This window comes from Coturnix japonica, chromosome 11 (genome assembly GCF_054131305.1).
Source record: "Coturnix japonica strain WE chromosome 11, WE-NBRP24, whole genome shotgun sequence".
Lineage (NCBI taxonomy): Eukaryota > Metazoa > Chordata > Aves > Galliformes > Phasianidae > Coturnix > Coturnix japonica.
Window position 1 is genome coordinate 23,280,988 of NC_140673.1, and position 21,530 is coordinate 23,302,517.

Sequence of the window (21,530 nt, forward strand, 5' to 3'; positions counted from 1 at the left end):
GTGGCAAAGTTAGTTTAATTGGTCTCCTAAGGAGAGAGCTCTGCTGATGGGAAATTATTTTACTACATCACTGTAGTATTTGATAAATTTGATCTCAACGAGTCAGGCACCAAATGGCCACTAGAATGGAATTAAATAGTGGTAACAACTTCTTATTTTGCTCAACAATTACTGCTGTTACTAGTAGCATTTTTTGTTTCAATAATAATAATAATAAAAAGAAGTAGCAATGTTGGATTTCGATTCGTTCTGAAAAGCTATGGTAACCATAAAGAAGGAAATCAGTTTGATTCCAGCAGCAAACAGCAATAAGAGCTGGATAAATAAATGAAAACAGGAAGGTGTTTCTTAAGCAAAATTGGGAGTCCTGGGGAGAAGAGGTGAAGAAGTCAGAATGTATCCTCCTCTGAATACAGTCCTTTTTGATTGATATGAAATACATCTCCTGTGCAGCGATTATCTCATGACAAGGAGGGAAACGTGGTAAATAAACTTTATCTGAAGGAAAAAATACCCTTGAAAACATCTAGAATACTGGCAGCAATGAAGGAATTCTGCCACAGTATCTTGTCTAAGGAGTATATTTGCCTTGAAACTGATAATACCAAGAAAGGAAAGCTTTGTATCTAAGACTTTCCAGTTGAGAATACCTGGATGCTTTCAGTTCACATGCATAAAACATCCTTCCATGTGATCAGTGAACACTAATGTAGAGGTATTTTTCAGTAACTAACTGCTCTCTGGAGCTCTCTGATTATACTTATTATTATACAGTAAAAACAAAAGAAAACAGCCCAAGTAACACTGAAACTCAAAGTGCAAAGATATCCAGGTACTTGGAAATAGATCCACAGAATCATTTAAGTTCGAAAGTCTCAGTAGCCACCACTTCTGGGAAACACTTGCTTTTCCTTAGGCAAGCAAAAGTACCACTTAATCAGGGCATATAAAAAGGGCAAGTAGACCTGACAACATGAGAAATGTTTCTATGTGCACATTAGAATAACGGCGAAACACTTAAAATGGGTTAAACAGAACTTGAAGTTTTAAACAAGTTTTCAGTGTCAGTAACTTTGGGAAGGCAATTTCAGGAATAGGATGTAGTTACAAATGCTACCAAGTCACATTAATAGAGACTGCAACAATAGCTTAAAGTATAGAAGCGATTAAAATGATACCTAACTCTCACCCCTCCCTTTCCCCACCCTCAGTGATTGAGTAACATAAGCCAGCACAATGCTGGATTCAACTGCAAGACAGACTCACACGAGGAGAAGGAAGAGAACACAACCATTAACTTCTGGAAGACACCAAAGCAAAACAAAACAACCTACAGACCTTGAGGAACTACCGCCAAAGGTGTAAAAGATAATTAAAAGTATCAGAAACAGGAAACTTGCCAGAAAGATAATTGGACTCATATATTCAGGGTGTAAAAGGAGCTTATAATGAAAGTAGGGCAATTGCAGGAAAGCTAAGCTAGTTTGTCTGCAGTAATGTTTAATGCAGTGGAGGCATCTTTTCTTGAGAGGAATAAGAAGGTGATAGCTGGAAGCAGGAAGCAAAGTTTAACAGCAAGAAGGGTTACCAGCAACACCCCCAAGGGTCTTTGTAGGGACCTGCGTTATTCAAGGTGCTCATACAGTAAAAGCTATCAGCAGTGAGGTGAAGATATTAATGATTGATACAGACTCACTTGAGATGACTGGATCAAAAATGAATAGCAGTGAACTGTGGAAGGCTGTCACAGCGTGGAGTTGGAAAAATAGAACACAAAATTCTTTGGTAGTGAGAACAAAATACTGATTTTGCTAAACAGTAGTTATCTTTTGTAGCACAAAAACTGACGAAGCCTACTTTTACAGCTAGCAGTTGAGTGACATTTTAATTGAATTGCATTAAGGCTGCAGCACGACTCCAGTCCTTCTTACACATAGAAGAATCCACAGAGAAAAGCCCTAAGGTCCAAATCCTCTACTATCTAATGAGACATCAAATCCCATCAAAACACTTTTTCTGCAGGTAGGGCACTCGGGCTGCTCTCCCAGGTCTGTGATTGAAGTTCAGAAGTGAATGCTAAACTTAAGGTAACGTCAAGGCATTCTAAACGTATTTCATTGCACAGTAATTGTGTTATGTGCTTGTGTAAAGCTCGTGTATTTGGGAAAGTCTAAACAGCCTTGAATCTACAGATGGGTGCCTCTCCTAAAACAGATGTTACCATCTAAGACAGACCTTGTAGGGTTTTTGTGGATATTTATGTAAGAAAATGTTATAGTAATCGGGGGCAAATAGAAAAAGGAATGATTGAAAAAGGAACTGAGAATAAAAATACATCACCAGGACAGCATGTTGGCTTCTGATATGGGTCCTCTCTTTCCTGGAAGATGGCAAGAAATTTATTCACTCAACACAGGACATGTTAGAAATGAAAGGATACAGGGAAGGCAAAAACATACAAACATAGAATCATAGAATTGTTTGAGTTGGAAGGGACCTTTAAAGGTCATCTAGTCCAACTCCCCTGCAGTGAACTGCTCAGTCAGGTTGCTCAGAGCCCCATCCAGCCTTTCCTTATACATGAAACAGACCCATTAACTCAGAACTCCTCAAATTTAGAGGCAAGAGAACCACAAAGGCATAACAGAGGTCTTCAAAATCATGAATGGTGTTGGCCCAAACCCTGATTCTGCAAGGGTATCCATTAGTTTTTGCTCATGTCCACAATCAGTGTGTAAGCCAACATAAATGAGCAGTGCAGTCAGGAGCAGCAACAGCCCTGTGCTCCTCTCCCTTTCATCTTCACTCTTTACTTCATCTTCTGCTCTTTGTTGGTACCGGTGTGCACACAACCTATCAGTGGACTGCAATGAACAGTCACTGGAAAAAGACTGCAGAGCCCATCCCAGGCAAGCGCCTCAGCCGCTCACCAGAAAAATCGTTCTCCTGTTTGAGAATTCCCTGTGAACAAGCTTAAAGAATTATATTGCCTGGCAGTCAAAAAGCCTTGACAGCAGGGAGTGAGTACACACATCAAAAGTAGCCTGTGCTATTGCAGTCTTCTAGCAGACTTTCAAAACACTGAAGATTCAGGCTTTTTCTCCCCAGGCCCATGTTAACCAGAGTCTGGGGATACTTTGGTGTCAAGTACTATTCAGTTAAAAACTCCAGGGGACACTGATGGTTAGACCATCACTACTGAAATAAATAAAGATGTACCTTGCGCTGCCAGATGTTGGAATAAAGGACTCAATGCTTATCTTGATAGAAGGCCTCTGTGCAGTGGACCTCGATTGGCACGAAGCACCCTGGGCTGGCACAGAGCAGGAACACTCAGCTCCACTGATTAACAGTGTTCATTAGACATCTCCACCTTTAGCCTTTCTGTCAGCCCGTGGAACCATTTTCTGGTTCTGCCTGGCAGCAATTCTTCACGTGTATTCTGTAGGGTTTTTTGGTTTGATTTCTTTGGAGAACTACTTACTTTTTTGCTGTGGGCATTCCAGGGAACCTCAGTCTTCCTCTGAATCATTTAAGGAGTCTGACCACAGCGCTCAGTAAGGCAATGCTTCTGTGAATCCAGGTCACGATTGTTTTTCTCCACACACGGAAGAGTGAAATCATATCGCTTTTTAGTAGAAATAGTACTGTAATTGAAAATTTATTTTCAGTTTCTAATGGCACCGAATACGTACAGTTTATGAAAGCCAAAGTCCTTCTCTGCTACATTAAAAAGAATAAACAAACCCCCAACACAGCTCCATTAGAAACTCCCTTGGCACTCTCACTAAGTTGAAGAGCGCTTATGCGGAGAATACACAACAAACACTTGTGCTCTGCACATTCTCTAATGGAGACCCAGAACAGCAATGTCTACAGGCAGGAAGTTTCCTCAAAAGCCAAAGATAGCCCCAACTTCACCAGCATGCGCTGAAGGCCAATACCGAAAGCCAACACATCGTACAGGATTCCATTCATTAACAGTAATTCCTTAAGACTTCAAACTAATGCATCAATCACATTAATGATAATCCACTAATGTGAGGAACCTGGAGATAAAAAACGTAGCATCATGGATACCTTCCGCAGTAACAGTGTTACAGTTTTAGGTTAATAAGGTTAATACTGAATTAGAAAATTAGTCTGTAGAACGACGAGAGGATTAACCATGTCAGCAGAGCACATGAAGTGAATACCACGGTTTAAGAGAGCAGAAAATGATGGCAGAGAATATTAACATTTCTACACAGAAAAATGGTTTGCATTGAGGATGTAATTTAGAAAGGTGACCAGATGCCTGCTTTGTGAAATCAGTGTTTAAGGACCAAAAGTCATAAACGCTTTATTTAAATTGAGTGATACACTTGTTTTGGCAGAACACACCTTCTATACTGCTCCTGATCCACTTAGCAGAGGGCAGAAATGCCACCACTTTCAGCACATCCAGTTAAGTCTCACCACAATGTTTTGATAACGCCAGTGTATTTTTCAATATGAACAAAACAGGGGAAAAAAGCCCTAAAAGTTGTCTTAGAACAAAAAGGCCCAACAAACCCTGGGAGCACCGACTTCAACACATTCAACAAATAACTCAGGTCACGTTTAGTAACTATACAGAACTAGTATCAAAGTAAAGAATATAAGGTCAAAATACAGAAATGAAGCTGAATGAGAGAAAACAGCCTGATGAGATCAAACAAAAGTCAAACCGAACGGGTTAATAGGAACAAGTTAGCTGAAAGGTTGCTTTTCTTCTGCAGCAATATTTCAGCAACTCCTTTCCTCAATAGCAGCTTAGAAAGAAGAGCTAATCTGAAAACAAAAAACAAAGAAAAAAGATATGCATCACTTTAAAATCCTGCTGTATGTGTTACTGTGTTTGTAGAAACAGTCACCCCAGTTTGCAACCTATGCTCACGTCTTATTTAACAAATATAACGGATCCTCTACCAAGAAAACAAAAGTTGAGCAACAAAGCACCTGCATTCAGGCTTCCATTACACATACATTTATCTTTCCATCGGCTATGAATTCTTTTATTTGTGAACTGCAAATGGTTAAGATTTGCTTACACTTCCAAGCCTTTAGTTTGTCACAGATAATTCATTTCTAAAAGTGTCTGATGTAGCACTCACTAATTACAGAATTACAAAAGGTAGAATAAGGCTTTCCCCTGCTCCAAAATTTATATTTTTGGTAAAGGTAACAATATATCAGCTTCACTAACACCCTAATAATAGGCATACATATAATTTTATATCACCATCCTTCCAAAGAAAAGACTAAAGACTAGAAGATGTCTGCAGTTGGTTTTTGCTTAGTATGAGATCTCCAAAACAGAACTCTTGCTACGATAAGCACTGTGAGTTACATAGAAACAATGTGCCAGGCACTACAAAACAAGTTTGATCAGTAGATGACAATTCTGCAGTGCTAAGGCGCACTATCCTGTAAGCCCAGACTTCAAAACAAAACAAAACAGAAACAAACAAACAAAAATCCCCCAAACCAGCCTGTTTTGATGCACGTTTGGCATCAATTGTACTTTCTGATCTTAGACTCGGTATATGCTTGTTCCATGGTTGAGATATTTAAAGTACCAGATTTCTCCTCATCAGACAGCAGGTAGCTGGGTGCATACATTGCAGACAACAGAAGTAGAATTTCTTTAATTTGAAATGGGATTTTAACAATAATCTATTGTTAAAATGTCCAAAGTGTGCAATAGTAAGGCAGATTTCTTGTTACACCATCTCTTGAGATACTCATTGTTTGATGAAATAAACAAGGTTCTTTAGAGCAATGGAGTAATAGGATACAAACAAGCGCCAGAATGAAGGAAAACCGCTAAAATGGGAACTGCCATTTCTTTCACAATGAGAAATAAAGAACTTCTGTATCTGGTATTTGAAAGGTTTTTAACATCTGATATTCAATATCAGCTGATTCCTGAAGTGTTGGCAAGATACCAGCTTTCTGGTCCTGGCCATTTCTAATGTTATTTAAATATTCACATCATGCAATAAGCAGTTTCACACACTGCAACGTAATGGAAAACACTTCCTAAATGAATCAGAACTGAGACCCAAAGCAGAACCAGTAAATAAATACCTCGCATATATGTCAAACTATATTCTTCAAACAAAACCTTACATCTTATCAAAGAAGTCAGAAAGTACTAACAAAAATTATATGCTTTCTACTATAATACTGTTAAATTTCCATGGCTGAGAATGTCCTTTTATTTCTTTTTTTTTTTCTGCCTTTTTAAATTAGGTGACAAAGTAGAAATTCAAACACAGAGATAAAATGCATATATATGAGAGCACTGGCTCAGCGAGATATCAAATATACAGCATTCTAGTGTCAAAAGTACAGGCAGAAATGTCCAAGATTTCTTGGTGAAAAAGGGGCATTTGAGGAGTAAAAATTCTACTTAACAATCACTCACATTTTAACAGTGCATTAATTATAACAAAAGCTGGATGATAAGTGAGCAACATAGTCATAATGTTCAGTGTTCAAAGCAGAGCTTTATTCTCTGCTCATTTAAACGAGGTTGGAACATATACTCATGTATGTGGAACTTTAGCTATGTTATTTCAGACTTTCAGGATTCTTGCAAGAGGCAAAGTTGTAACATTGAGTTGAGTTGGCTGATAGTACAAGATGGTGTTGATGAAGTGTTCCTCTCGATGCTGTGCCTCTGGCTTGCCAAAAGGTGACTAGTCCTACAATCTTGTCTGATTTATTCTTTCGCCTCTAGGAAAAGGGTTTCTTGAGGATACAGTTTTACCTCCTGTAATGATTTATTTGGATCCAGCTGGGTGACCTGCAAAGACAAGAATGAAAAGATACATGTAAGCAAACTATTTTGAACTGCTTATCTTCACAGCTGAGATTTTTCTTTTACTATAAGAAATCTGTCAGTGACAGTGGAAGTTGTCAGCACTAATTCCCAGAATATGGTAGAGAAATGAGTAAAACTGACATACAAGTCCACTATGCACCAAGTCCAGAGCAAGGCAAGTGGTAAAAGCACCCTGCAATAAGCAGAGGGGAGAGCAGGAGCTTCCTCCTTTCACTGGGAGCAAGGTGCGACATCAGCTCACCATCCGGCAGAACTGCATCATCTCTGCCCAACTACTATAGTGTATATATATTATACATATATATGTGTAAGTATAATTTACCACTCCTGTTACCAAGTAACAGAAACAGTCCTGTGCCTTTTCTCTTTCCCTCCAGACTAAAACAGACAAATCTAAAATACATTTGTATCTTCATTGTTTCACTGGATAACTACTCTTGTTGAAATAATGAATTACCCTTAAAAAGCCTATCGCTTTCCAAGTCCATCAAAATCAACAGTTTCACCTTTCTGACTGCATATGTATGTTTTAAATTCTGTATTTGTGGTATATATATATATATCTATATAAAAAAACAGATGCATTTCATTACTCTTTTTTAGAGCAGGGACATATTTGCTCACACTTCCAGCACTGTGCTGAGCTACTGCTAAGTGGCTGAAGAGAAAAATAATTTGTAAAAACACCAGAGTCAATTTTAGATTCCTATTATCCACAGTGCAATTATGCATTCCTGCAGAGTTGCCGCTTAAATTATTGAAAGGTTAATATCTTAGAAAGCAAATCTGTTATGTAAAAAACAGCCAAAGTAGTGCATTTAAGTTTGTGATTACGAAAGTATGCTAATTAAGTACCGTGTTGCATTTTTTGATGCTTTAGTATTCTACTACAGTCCACTGCGCTCCAGCACAGAAAGGGAGGCAAACAGGAGTCTCTGCAATTCACTGCACATAACGTATTGTGCACCTGATAGAAGCAGTTCTCCTTTATAGTTCAAGCCATTATCTAATCAGATCACTCTGCTTTAAAACCCTACAACCTCTTTCTGCAAGAAAAAGTAGGAGAGAATAAAAACAAATCATCCCTGCATTTGATAAAAAAAAAAACAATGGAAAGCAAATGTAGGCAATGAAAACAATATTCCAGACTGTAAGCGCATGGAAAATAATTACTCACTCTTAATATTTATATATTTTTAATTATTATTATTTTTATCATAATTCAAGGTTAATGTCCTAATCTGAACCCTAAGGTTTGCAAACTTCAAGTACTTCAGATGTTAACAACATGCAATGTTCTTTCCTCACCGACCTTATGCTTAGGAGGTTGGTTAAAAGCATTACGGAGTACCTGCAGCAAAAGGACTGTGCAGATTTTCACCATAATTTCAGCGTGCTGCTTAATTCACTGAGGGACAGCAGAGTTTGCAAATGTTTACACCATTACCCAATTAACTAACAATATGGCTCATGCATCTGTCAACAAACAAAGCTGTTGTTGCTTTGTTTTAGCTCCTTGGCATTTTCTGTTCATATAGGTCGCCATTGTACTTAATTATCACACCATAACCCTTCTGCAGCTTCTACTTTGTTATTTGTGGTTTGTAAACATGATGCTCACTACAAAGAATAGCAGCCTTATTAGTGAATCCACCTCCCACCAAAACAAATGGTTTCTCCTGTAAATATATGAAATATAAGACCTAAGATGCTTTGAAAAGTATTTTTGAATAGACTTAGAAACCAAAGAATTATGTATAATAGAGATGAAAGATGAGCTGTAACCCACAAAGATGTGCCCAGTGCAGCATATAATAAATTATATTAAGTAAATTTATGTGGGTTATTTCACAATGTGAAGTATTGAAATATTTTCATATTTAAATTTGTGCACTTGGCTTCATCAGCATTAGGACACATTCTGGAGTCCATTTCAGTGCTGAGACATTGCTCTCATGTCACTGCACTGTGTTCTGCTCTAAAGAGCTGCTCACGTTATCCAAGTTACACTGCCTATAAACTCCATACCTGTATTGCTTAAAGATTTATTGCATATTATTGGCAATCATGCAGGAAATAATTTAAGCATCTATTTATGTATTTAATCTCATTTGCTTGTATTGGACTCACTGGTAACACAGGTACCCATGATGCTCAACTACGTACTTTTTTGATTAAGGTTGCAAAATAAATTACATTAAGCACTCAGCACTTGCTAATCAAATCTTGCAATCGAGCTATGAAACATTTCAAAGTACATTTCAGTTGGTAAAATAGCGTTTTTCTTCCACACCTATGGATAGTTTGATAGGGCCTTATGCTCTGTTGCACTAGAGCTAAGATTTCATCTTTTAATTCCATGAGTTTCATTATGTAACTTGTGCTGGATTGGAGCATTATTGCAACAGGTATTTGTTTAAATGAATTCTGTGGTCATTATTTCAACCAAGCACAAAGTAGTTGGTTGAAGTACATCCACAGCACTTTGAAGTTTGACTAATACATGACTATGAAAACCCACCAAAGGATGGCTGTGCTAATTTCTCTGTTTCTCTTGTAAGAATGTAGTAACTACTTAAGCTTTAATTTGAACAAATACCTTGTTTATGCTGCTTAAAAAAAAAAAACAACTCAGTGGTGAAAAATATTACTAGTATAAACAACATTTTGCTTTGTCTCCTATCACTTTGGTATGATCTCTGTCTTCCCCTTTGCTGTTCCATCCATTCAATCGCACGCTCACATCCTGCTCAGCTGTACTTTTACAATTTCAAAGGTGTGGTTCCTTACCCTTCCCAACTCCGCAGGGAAAAGATAAAGAAAAAAAAAAAGGCTTAATGCCCAGGAAGGTCATTTAAAAATAAAGGATCAAATACACAATTATTATGACACTTACACAAGCAGTAAATATCACACCCTTCACCTTTCTCTCCACCCTAGGACGAGGATCTGATTCCTGAGTAGCACAGCCTCTATACCATTTACACACGCATGAATACATTTAATGAATCTAATGGACAATGAGTTCTTTTACTCTGTTTCTTAATCCTCCTAAAGTATAAATGCAATAGAAATTACTTAAAGGCACACCTGGTAAAGTACCAGATTTGTTTAAAAAAACCTGTATTTTCTAAATGACACACAAATACAGTGAATTCTTTCCACATATTGAAATATCCATGAGCTCTATAGATAATGTCCAACTTGTGCAACAAACAAAAGCAGGGTTACTTCACATAAATATATGCAATTAGATCTGGTTTAGTTGAATAAACTTGAGATAATTTACATCTGAATTGAGGAAAGCCATCACAAATAAGGAAAAAATAAGTCATAGTAAAAGACTCCTAGTCTCATTCTAACTTCAAAGCCTTAACGCAGATACATCACACTCCATCTCATTTCACTCAAGTGATTTTCTCAAAACATTGTTTTAGATTCAGCGTATTTAATAAGCCCATTTACTGAGCAAAGTAACAGATACCGATAAGACAGAATGCTGATGCTATAGCCTGTACTTTGAGTAAGCATTCCAGTCTTGGAAAAGCTCTACAGCTGTCTGGGATACTATCTGGTGTCAGCGGTCAGCAATTGATCATAACTGTTATACAGAGAGTTTGCTGCATAGATTATAATCAGTGCAAAAACCTTAATTGCATTACTTGTCTTTTTAGACTGTAAAATGGGGGAAAAAAAACAACTGCATTCTTGGTTTTATAAAATACTAAGCATAACGATAGCATAAATAAGCAGTGTCAATAAGAAGCCCAAGCTGGACACTGCAGTGTTTCTGTGGAAATGTCTGGTCTATTTGGTGCTTTTTAAAAGTCCAACATCATGAATTCATGATTCTACTGATTTTTTTATTTTTATTTTTTTTCAGATTGGGAAACCTACATCTCCTCTGTAGAACAAAGCTTAAAGGAACATAAACGTTTCGTTCTTACGTGCACATAAAAGAAAAGGTGACACTGATGGTACCAAAATATCACAGAAGTTGCCTTATACATGGAGTGCAAGAAGTCGAGGTCAGCGTTGGTGCCTGAGCAGCAAATCCCAGATTCTGAGGGCAGAGCAAGATGCTGGAAAGCTCCCTTCAGATTTTTTGTTGGATTTGTTTTTGTGCCTTCTGTTTGGTTTGAAATCAATGATTGATTTCGTAATTCTCTGATTTCTCAGAAAAATAAAATAAAAAAAAAAAAAGAGAAGCTGATGGAATCGCCTGGAACGCCTCTTTTCCTGACAAAGGAAAAGCTCCATCACCTTCACACTATTTACTTTCAGTTTTCTTGCTGAGTGTAGAGAAGATTTAAATAGTGGCATTTACAGATCAGAGCATTTGTATGTTAAGTGTCCTTTCTGCTGTGCCAAGGAGCACAACAGTCTGCTACTTGTGGGCCCTGCTGCCAACGTGCTTACACTGAACTAACCATTATTCATGTATTTCATTACTGAAAAAATGTGCTAGCTACAGAGACGGCAGATCCCAGCTCCAGAATTACTGTAGCTTTCACTGTAGGTATTGATGATGTGCTGAAAGAAAGCTGTACCTTCTGAAAGCCTGCACATATACAAACATTGCGTGCCTCAAATGTACGGCAAGAACTTTGCTCTGCAATTGTAGGTCCCAAAGGGGAATGGATAGGAACGCAGTCACTCACATGAGAGCGAGCCATGATTGGATTCATATGAACTTAATTATAACTGCATGGAAAAACAACCCAAAAGGATTTTTATCAAGTTCAAAGGATTAAGATGTTCAGATAGCACAATGGTATCTACAGTATAACATTGTGATTGGTAGATAGGTAAATAGAATGAAAAGCGCGCCTAAGACCGCTTTGGTGATTTAGTCTGATGTATTACTTCTGCAATTACCAAAACAGCAGGAGATCATTAATTTTCTGGTAAGCAGACACAGCATTCTTAGTATCATAGTACTACAAAGGCTCTTTATTGGTATTTTATCATTACATTTTCTTCCTACGAGGGGAATAAAACCACAAAACTGACATTAGGCACAAATTCTGCAGGAAAAAAAGTGAATGTCTTCGGGCTAGTTTATGCTCTATCATGGCATATCCAACAGCAAAGCTCTGTAGCTTAACTAAAGCATCTTCCTCTTAACAATAACCCGCCTCCCCTGAAATAAATGTTTGTAAAATGGTGCAGTGCTGAATAAAAGAACACTTCTGGTCAGAGGGATGTGCTTGGATGGAATATATTAATCACGTGGCTGGTATTAGTCATTGAGTTAACTAATGAGGATGACTCAACTAAGAGCTCACATACAGCACTGAGCATTCAGTTCTCTGGAGAATGCTTACTGTAGTGAGCTTTAAGTAGAACAGCTTATCTGAAATGTGCTCCTATTTGCTGAAATTGGTTAAACATTCCCCACAGTCAGACGGAGTTATTAGACACAGATCAGAAACTATACCCACCTACAGAACACAATGATTTTTAGAGGAAACGAACTTCACATCTCCTTTCAGTGATCTTATATAAGAAGTGATTTAATCTTTCTCTTTGGGTATCACAGTTATGCAAACACTAGGACTACAGAACCTGGTTGCAACTATACGTGCTCCTGCCCTCTGGAATTCAAAAGCTATCAGTCCAATCGTTCCACTGTTAACAGGCAGAAAGACCAGAAATTACGCCCTTTGAAGAGGCACAGGAATATGCTAGTCTTCAATGGCCAATTCACTTAGACAGATTCTCAGTGTCTTAACTAAGCTAAACATAGCTGCTCAAATAAATAACATAATATAACCTCAAAGAGAGAAAAGGCCAGGGCAGGCAGTATTGACATGACAGCTTTAACTACCAGGAGGAAGGATGCCCAACTTTGTAAGCACCTCTGGCCTCCTGCAACTTAGATAAAGTTGATAATTACACGCCATCATCAGATATATTGCCCTGAATAATTTTAGATTACTGTGAATGAAAACAGATAGGCACTATTTTATATAGTAGGAAATATAATTAATATTACTGCTTAAATTACATGAATCATGTTACATTTTATTCTTCCCAATTCCTCCTTGTTCAAGCTACTTTCCCAGGTTATGCGAATGACTAAATACTAAAACTGCTATGAGGTAGAACCACAATACTGCATGAATCCCTTCTCCAGCTAGAAGGATTACAGCCACCAGAACAGTGAAATGAACAACTGTACTTGGTTTCGTCTTACTCTGTATTTCTATACAACATTAAGAATGGTTCGGCACCAAATTTGCTGAGATCCTGCTTGCCTCTAATTTAAATCGACATTTGACTTGAGTTACATTCATTTTCTATGCTTTCAAGGGACACAGATTTTTGTTTCTGTTTATTCAAACTGCTGCTGAAATTGGTTAATTAAAAGGATTTAAAAAATCTTAATACCCTAAACAGAGCAAACTGGTTCTGAATTATTAAGCAACATTTTAAATGCATTTAAATAACCTTAAGTGACTGAACTGACACCTGATCCTAAGCTCTGTCTCAGAAAAACAAAATGTGAAATACTGTACAATCTTGGCTTCCAGATACAGTAAATAAAAAGCTTAAGTCTCTAATGCAGTCTGCCAAATGCATTCTCCCACATACATAACTAATGTTCCACTTCGAGGAGAAATGAGCAGAAGAATTTGTATGCTGCAGCTTTGATTTTATAGATGAAATTAGTAAGCTCAGTCTTTATTTGCTAATGAGATGGACTTGTGAGAGCATTCCAGGACCTCACCTTCTGATGCAAATCACAAAACTTCCATAAACGAACCATTAATCCCAATAGCACTCATTTGGGTGAATCTGTTCAGCACATTTAAAGAACAGCTTCAACTAGATATGGTACATTTCAGCTTTTGTTTCCTACAGCATGATCAAACATCCAGTCCACAAGACATTAGAGAGTTAAAGAAACACTTCTACAGATCTCCACAGACAGAAGTGAAGAACAGTTCATACAGAAGGTCTACAGAGCTCTGGGAGAAGACAGATCCTGCAGAAAGCAGGCTGAGATGACTGCTGGAATCAGTGTCTGGGAAGGCTTTGGAGAGAAGGGGAAGTGATAGAAGGACTGAAAGTTGACTGAGCATGCTAATACGCTCAGTGTAAGCTCTCTTCTGTTACAGCTGAATGCGTTTTGAAGATTAGAGTGACTGTTAGAAGAAAAAGAACTATGATTCTAAAATCAGCACGTAAATTTAAATAGCATATTCATTTACTTCCATAAAGCTTTTGCAGGTGCATTTAAGAATAAGGCAGAGAACCTGCCATACTGCTTTTTGCTCAGAAAGATGTGCTTGCCAAACATTTTCTAATGCAGAGAAAACAAATTACCCGTGTGGAATAGCTTGTTGGTATGGTATGCACTTCTGTCTTGGTTAAGGTACTGAGAAAGGAGGTGGTTAATATCTAATTTCAGTGCTAGTAGAAAGAACAACATAGTCAGTGACAAAGACCCAATAACAAGTTGCTGCATGTGCTTAAATGCTTTGGAATGTCACTGCTGCTTTAAAAACTACAAGTAGTGTCTAGAAAAGGTTAATCTGCGTATTTACTCATGTGTAGAAGTTTGTATTTACAGTAGGGTTATGATACCAACTTTAAGTTAGCTAAGGATATCTGTGTAAGCAACTGGAACACAGAACTAAGATCTAATGAATTCTTATTTACCAAAGAAATAAAAATACCTCGACAACATTGTATCAGGACTGATGGCTTTGAAAAGCCTAATTTGAAAAACAGGTAAAAATTCTTCTGACAAGTTTCCCACCAGAAAATGTTGATTTGATTGAAGATAATCCCCTCATTTCAGACGCTTCTGGGAGCGTGTATGTTATTGTCATACAGATTAGCAGAGAGGTAAGATTATTAACTTGAGACGAAATGTTTTCATCCAGCTGCAGTGAAAGCTCCACAAAGTAATTCTCATAACTTCAAAACTATTTTTTTCCCCCATAAATGTTACAGTTTAAATACAGAAAGTCAATTTAAATGCTTTTTTTTTTTCATTGAGCACAAGCACTGCAGGTACTCTATTATTTTTCCCCCCACAGACATCAATGGATGCCCGTGACACACACAGCAGAAGGGTCTTGTCATCTTACACTGCATTTTTAAGAGGCTGTATGCCACAAAGCCTGAGGTAACAAAGGTAGTTAGCAGGCTTTCAATGCATTCATCTTTTCTTTTTTTAAACAAACAAACAAAACTCTGCTCTTTGTGGACTAAAACAATCCCAGCTTTCCAAGTCTGTGGAACATGGCAGATGTCATTCATAGTTAGAAACCCCCTGGGGATTTCTTTCTATCTGTTAGTTCTGGTGGTCATAATGGCAACCAGATTCATACGCTGCCACTGAGTCAAATCAGCATGAATCATTTATGTGACTCCTCAGACACGGCACTATTAAGTTGGAATCATAGCAAAAAGATGACAGGGTCTTGCAACAGACCAACAGCTCTGCAGCCTGCCATAAAATTCTTCTGCCTCACTGTTTTTGCCCTTGTAAATTCACAAATTTACTGAAAGAACTGCCCCATTTTATATTAGTGGCCTATCTTCTTTTCCATTCCTTTTTTGATTACTCTCATTTGAGCCATCCGATCAATTAAAACCAACAAGGATGTGACTATATACAGATACAGCCAGTCCAGACAGTGAGGTTTTTAACTAGAAATATAAAACATTAGAGTAAGGTGTTTATAGCTTTTGTAAAAATAAAACTGTACTAAGACAAATGTATCACAAGCGGAACGCTACGACTTGCAGAACATTTTAAATGCACACGAACATTGTGTAGATTGTAAAAGATTCCTCTGTTGAGTGAACTGAATGATCTATGCTACTGGAAACACAGCTGATTCCTAATCTTTGGTTCCACTGGAAATGACATCACACGCTTAAGGAATAAAGTTAATTAGTGATTAATGACATTCCCTAAATGCTTCATCTTAGTCTGACTGATTAAGATTCTCAATATAAGACAAGGTGGAAGAAAAGCTGCAAATACTACAATGTTGTTTACAGAGTTACACCAAAACTCTTCAGAAATCATATCCACTCTCAAGGTCGTAGCTTGTTCATGACATTTGTTTCTGTAATGACATTTTCTTCCCCTTTTGGAGTACTTATATTACTTGAACCAACTTACAAATAGGATGTTAATAAAGCAATAGGTTGATGTTACAAAATATTACCATCACCAGACCAGTCAGAGCCCTATTCCCAGCAAACTTCCTCTACTGGCAGTGATGAGAAAGAAAATGGAAATACAACTCAGATACTGAGTTCCTTTGATGAAAAATGGCTTTACCAGTCACCTGGGGATTCCCCAGCCCAGAGCTGCCCCAACTCATTTGCAGTACTGGGGGTACTATGGCCAAAACCTGCTGTATTTCACCCATCACTACTTGGCTCAGTTTGTAGTCAACTCTGTATTACCCGCTACCTTCACCTTTTATGCAGCACCTCCTGTCGTCACTGCAGTTAAACCTACTGACTTACTTGTGCTGTAAGGTAACAAATGACTAGATAAAAAGTGAAAGTTAAATTTTAGTAGAGTAATAGAATCTAATAGAAAAGTAATAGTAATAGAGAATAGGCATATCTGGAGTGAAACTGAGTAACCAGAACATAAATATCCACTGATAAACCAACAGAATTGAGTTTGCTTTTGTAAGCAGTATGCAGTATTGACTTTGAAAATCAGTCCCAAGCAAGCACATCATCAGAATTTGGAGGTGGGAAGCATAAATGATTACTTAGTTGTATGATGCAACAGGTAGATAAATAATTCATCACAGTGTACTGATTAGCTCAAAACCACTTATTATCTGACACCGAGCCTTCCTCCTCACAAACTGTTTGTTTCAGAAACTGAATGTTTTTTTTAATGTCACTGGAAACAGATTTTGCAATGCAATTTTGTATGTAACGTGACAGCACTGTTAGGTTAGCATCTGTCTTGCTCACAACCATGGAGCTTGGCAGCACTCTAACTTAGGCATACATATCTTTTACCTTCTCTCCTGTAACATACTGTTCTTCTAAACATGTACAACTCAGAAGCAGCAGTATTATTCCTGGAAGGTGTATTTACTCACATCTCTCCTCGGAAAGGTGCCCAGAAGCTTGAATTCCTCCCAGGGATATCCCTTGGAAGCCACAAAATCAAAGACAACCTGCAGCTTGCTGCTGGCCAGGAAACGTCGCTCAAAGAATTCTCCGCTGGGTGTCCGGATACGCAGTTTGCTGACTGACTCGGTGCTTTCCTCTTTTGGTTCTGGAGGCAAAGACTGCTCAAGAGAGAGCCTGATAGCCTGAGGAAAAATAACCATGTAGGATGCAATATTAACAAGTGAAAAGGATAGAGAGCTTTTTTTTATGTTTAAGCCTTACAGGATTTCAAGATATACCATAGTGTTCCAGAGCCATCGTTATGCTTTATATCTCAATGACAAAATCATTTCTACTCAGGCCTTAACAACAGCCCACCAGACAACTAATAAAAATAAGTCCTTTTTTATAACACACACTATTGGATCTACTGCTAACAGACAAAAGAGATAAGCAGTAATTTAATCATTTGGCAGAAAGCCTTGAAAAATTTGAAAGAAAGTAATTGTTATGCAGCCAATTGCTTCCTTAACAGGTATAAATTACAGGTAGTACCAGTATTTCTTGAAATGCACTTGTTATCAAACTGCCTTCCTCAAAAACAGAGTAATTCACCATTGGTAGCAAAGACAGGACACTTGGTGGCAGTTTGGAATAAGAAGAAATGTATGTAGATTGACTGTAAATAAACTAAAACCCTGTTAGACATAATAGAAAATACCATGAAGACATATTAGATACCTATAGTATACACTAAAGTCGGAGCAGTCAAAGAAAACTGGGCAAACAAACATAGGAGCATTAAGATTTTAAGACAGAAGTTATTATTATTATTTGCAGGATAGTTATTCCAAGCATATTGTCTGAAACAACACACAAACACCACCACCACCACAGATACATAATATCAGACTGCTGCAGTAGGTGGGCTTGATTTTCAACATTACCAAGTGTTGTTGGCCCTCCTGGACTCATCGTACTTAAAAATTAGACCATACTTAGAAAGCAGTCTTGCTAGCAGTTAATGAGAATCTCATCGAATACAAAAAGCAGCGTAGTAATTCCTCCTCCAAAATGCACCCCTCCAAAATGAAGAGGCAGTGAGGCATTGATTCACCTGGATTTGCAAGGAACTTTCACAATACACAGTTGCTATTTGTGCCTTTGAAAATCTCCCCAAGGTCATTTAGCTACAGAAACCGATGGAGGATGATTACACTGAAGAGAAAGGAATGGGCAAGAGCAAGATCATGAAGCCTTTTAAATAGCCTACTTCTTACACACGAATCTCTAAGCAAATTATAGCTCAGTATAAATATTTATACATAGAACTTGAGTTCATTTTTGCTCATCTACTACGAGATTATATTTTAAATAGATTCTATTTTAATTTTCTCTCTCTCCGCACTCAACCACCTGCTTACTGTCTTTCTGTTTTGACATTTCCCCACACAGTATAACAACAGATGCTACATTATTTACGGAACCCAATCAATTATATTATAGAAAAATAAACAACAGTAGCTCATTAGAGCTCTTTTCTTTGTGCAAAGAATGCGTCGCTCCCCAAAGTAACCAGTCTCCCAGGCTTCAATGTGAAATGGCAGTTTACAATGGATATTCTGTACCAGCAAATCAAATGAGAAAACAATGATAAGATGGATCACATTAATAACTCTTGAATCTGAACAAGCAATTTCAGTTTTGTTGATAAAAAGATGTTCGGTATGTGAATAGCTCAATAGTCTGATTTTAAATATATGAACTGAACATAAAGGCACTTCTGTAAGTAAACATTGTTGCAGAACAATTCAGTATAAGTAATCTGTATACTTGAAAATGGGAGTGTTAGTAAACATTATTGTTAAAATCCCTTTTGTTCTACTAAGCAAACAGATCCTATTATTTTCATTACTGCAGCCTACATTAAAACAGGGAAGCCCACATCTACTTTGATAGCAGGGACTAGTTTTGCAGGCTTTACATAAGAAAACAGTTTTCAGAAGGGCAGTGTGTAAGAGAAGGTTCAGGATCAGATACACCAAAGCAGAGTGAAGTATTCTTTCTATGCATACAAAATCACTGAAATAAATCAAACACACTCGTTTGAATCTGGTCATGGATTTCTCAATAGTCGGATACTGCTACAGTACTAACTATTCCAACTGCTTTCAGGCTCACAGAATGGCAGCCCTTTAATTACTCTTGACAAAATTCCCACAGTCCAGTCCTGTACGTTACTCATCTGGTTGCGTTTTATTATCAATTCTTCACTTATGTTAACAACAGGAGCTAAAAAACTCATCAGATACTGTAGGATAATGAAGAAGAAGTGAACTATATTTCTACCAAACCGCTGAATACGATGGTTTTGACTGAATCTAGTATTTACAATGCAGAACTGTTTAAAAGGATTTTGAATGCTTAAGTGGTTCAGATTTTCTAATGCAATCATCTTGGTCAAAATATATATGCAAATGCATTGCTTATGAAGTTTGTTTATTGGGTTTATCTTAGGGAATAATAGATGCATTGGTAGCCAACTTTTTTCAGTTGTGTAATGCAATTTTTTCATACATCAGCAAAGTACACAAGACTGAAATGTCAAGTATGTATTTAAGTCTGGGATGGGGGGATGAGGAAGGCAGTGATTTATTGGGATTCTACGAGTTCCAAGGACTTGAACGAAATGGAAAATTAAATGAGAATATAACACCAAATTTCGAATCTCCATCAGGGATGGGAGGAAGAGCAAAGAAGTTACACAAGCACCACTAAAAAAAGAAAAGGAACTCTCATATTTCATATAAATGAATAAATATTTAAAATATACATTTGTGATAATATTCAAACAATACTCAGGAAATTTATATTCAATTGGGATGTTGATACAACTTTGCAGTCATTAGCAAATTCCTCACAAAATCAATGCCTAGAAGCCAAAGGACAGCACTCAGTCAACTCTGCTTTCAGTCAATACATTTATGAGTGTTGAAAATTTTATTCAAAGCTTTCAAGGTCCCTTTAAAATACAAGCTACCTGTGTTCCACAGCAGCCCTGTAAGGACATCTATTTCAAGATCATAGGACAGCTGAAAATACTCTAACAATGAGCCTGTTTCACCTTTCCTTTGAAATGTGGAAGGGCTGCAGGGGAAGAAACATGGCTGTAACACAGCCCTTTTTCCTTCTCTTTTATACTATATTATGAATTTGCCAGGGGGTAAAAAAGAGTCAGCCACTAATGTAAGTAAATTCACGTACATGGTAATTTATATCTACAGCGTCTGCCTATACTGTTTTACACACATAGATGATAAGAAATGAATACAAATATTAATTTGAGGTTCACATTAAAAGTACGCCTTGAATTAAGGTTACAAAGTGTGCTGAATCAAAGCTGTGACCTCCAGAAGCACCAAGAATCCAGAAAGCAGCTTGAAAAAGTAAAGCAGCCCACCTCACGTTCCTCCTCCTGTTCTTTCCGAATCTGTTCCAAACGAAACTGCTCTGCCATTTCTCTCTCTTGTGCTTCCCTCTGAGAAACAGACACAAACAGTAATCACACATGTGCTCACTTCACTTTCCAGCATTCTGTTCAGTGGTGCCCATTAAGCTATATGAAAGCAAAGAAACTTCTTAACTGTTCTGTTGGAACAGGAATGGTTCATGGATGACTGACATATCTGCATAATATAAAGCCACATGAATAAAACCTTCACAGTCCTCTTGAAGCTTGTTAATGGAAAATAATCTCAACTCAACTGTCGTCAAGAACTTACTGCATTATTACGATTGTTTACATATATTTTGAAATCTCCATTTTGAACTGTCTAACCATTTCATTGCCACTTAAAGCAAATATGGCTCCTAAAGCAAAGGTCTAATCTTAAAAAGCAGAACTGAAGGGAGGAAATCTTCTGCTCCACAGAGATTTCACCGCTTGTGATGAGATTCATATCCCAACATTCACTTGACCACACACACACCTTTGCTCTGTCAGCTTCAAGTGAAATGCGGTACGCTTCATCCTGCTCCCTTTTCACATTCTCTCTGGCTTCACGTTCATCCTGGGGAAGAAGAAAATGAAAAAGAAGATGAAAACTGGCAGCACACAGTGACAACTGGGACACACATCTTTATGTTCACCACTATTTTCTACTCTCAGTGACTTAACAGTAATAACAAAATATTTGATATTTCACAAGGATGCCAGTCATGCAGCTGATCGCTTGGCCTGCTCTGCAGCATGGAAGGACATGGTGTAGTTCAGAGAACAAGGCAGAATGTGAGCTCGCTTTCTGCTCCAACCGACAGCAGGCAAACACTCGTCCTTCATGAGGATGCCTGCTGCCAGGTCCTTCCTGGGTAAAATTGTCCTCAGAAGGATCTGCCTATGGTCATGGTTATTAAACATCACCCAGAGACCTCAACTCATAAAGAATACCACAACGTGAAAGTAACAAGCTCTGTACTGAAGTGTCTCACATGGATAAATAACATTCATCTGAATGGACTGTTCCACAAAAAGGAATCTCAATGGAAG

At 37.7% G+C, this 21,530-nt stretch overlaps 1 protein-coding gene across 2 annotated transcripts in view; it reads right to left on the reverse strand.

Annotated features, from left to right (window-relative positions):
* Positions 1 to 3,645: 3,645 nt before the first annotated feature.
* FAF1 (Fas associated factor 1) overlaps positions 3,646 to 21,530 on the reverse strand; it is a 128,056-nt gene continuing 110,171 nt past the window's right edge. For both annotated transcript variants that reach the window (XM_015870465.3, XM_015870466.3), the window contains exons 16-19: positions 20,974 to 21,054; positions 20,445 to 20,522; positions 16,972 to 17,187; positions 3,646 to 6,832 (exon numbers count right to left, since the gene is read on the reverse strand). In XM_015870465.3, the coding sequence (XP_015725951.2) occupies positions 6,749 to 6,832; positions 16,972 to 17,187; positions 20,445 to 20,522; positions 20,974 to 21,054 (459 nt within the window). In that variant the 3' untranslated portion in view covers positions 3,646 to 6,748. The remainder of the gene's footprint in view (positions 6,833 to 16,971; positions 17,188 to 20,444; positions 20,523 to 20,973; positions 21,055 to 21,530) is intronic.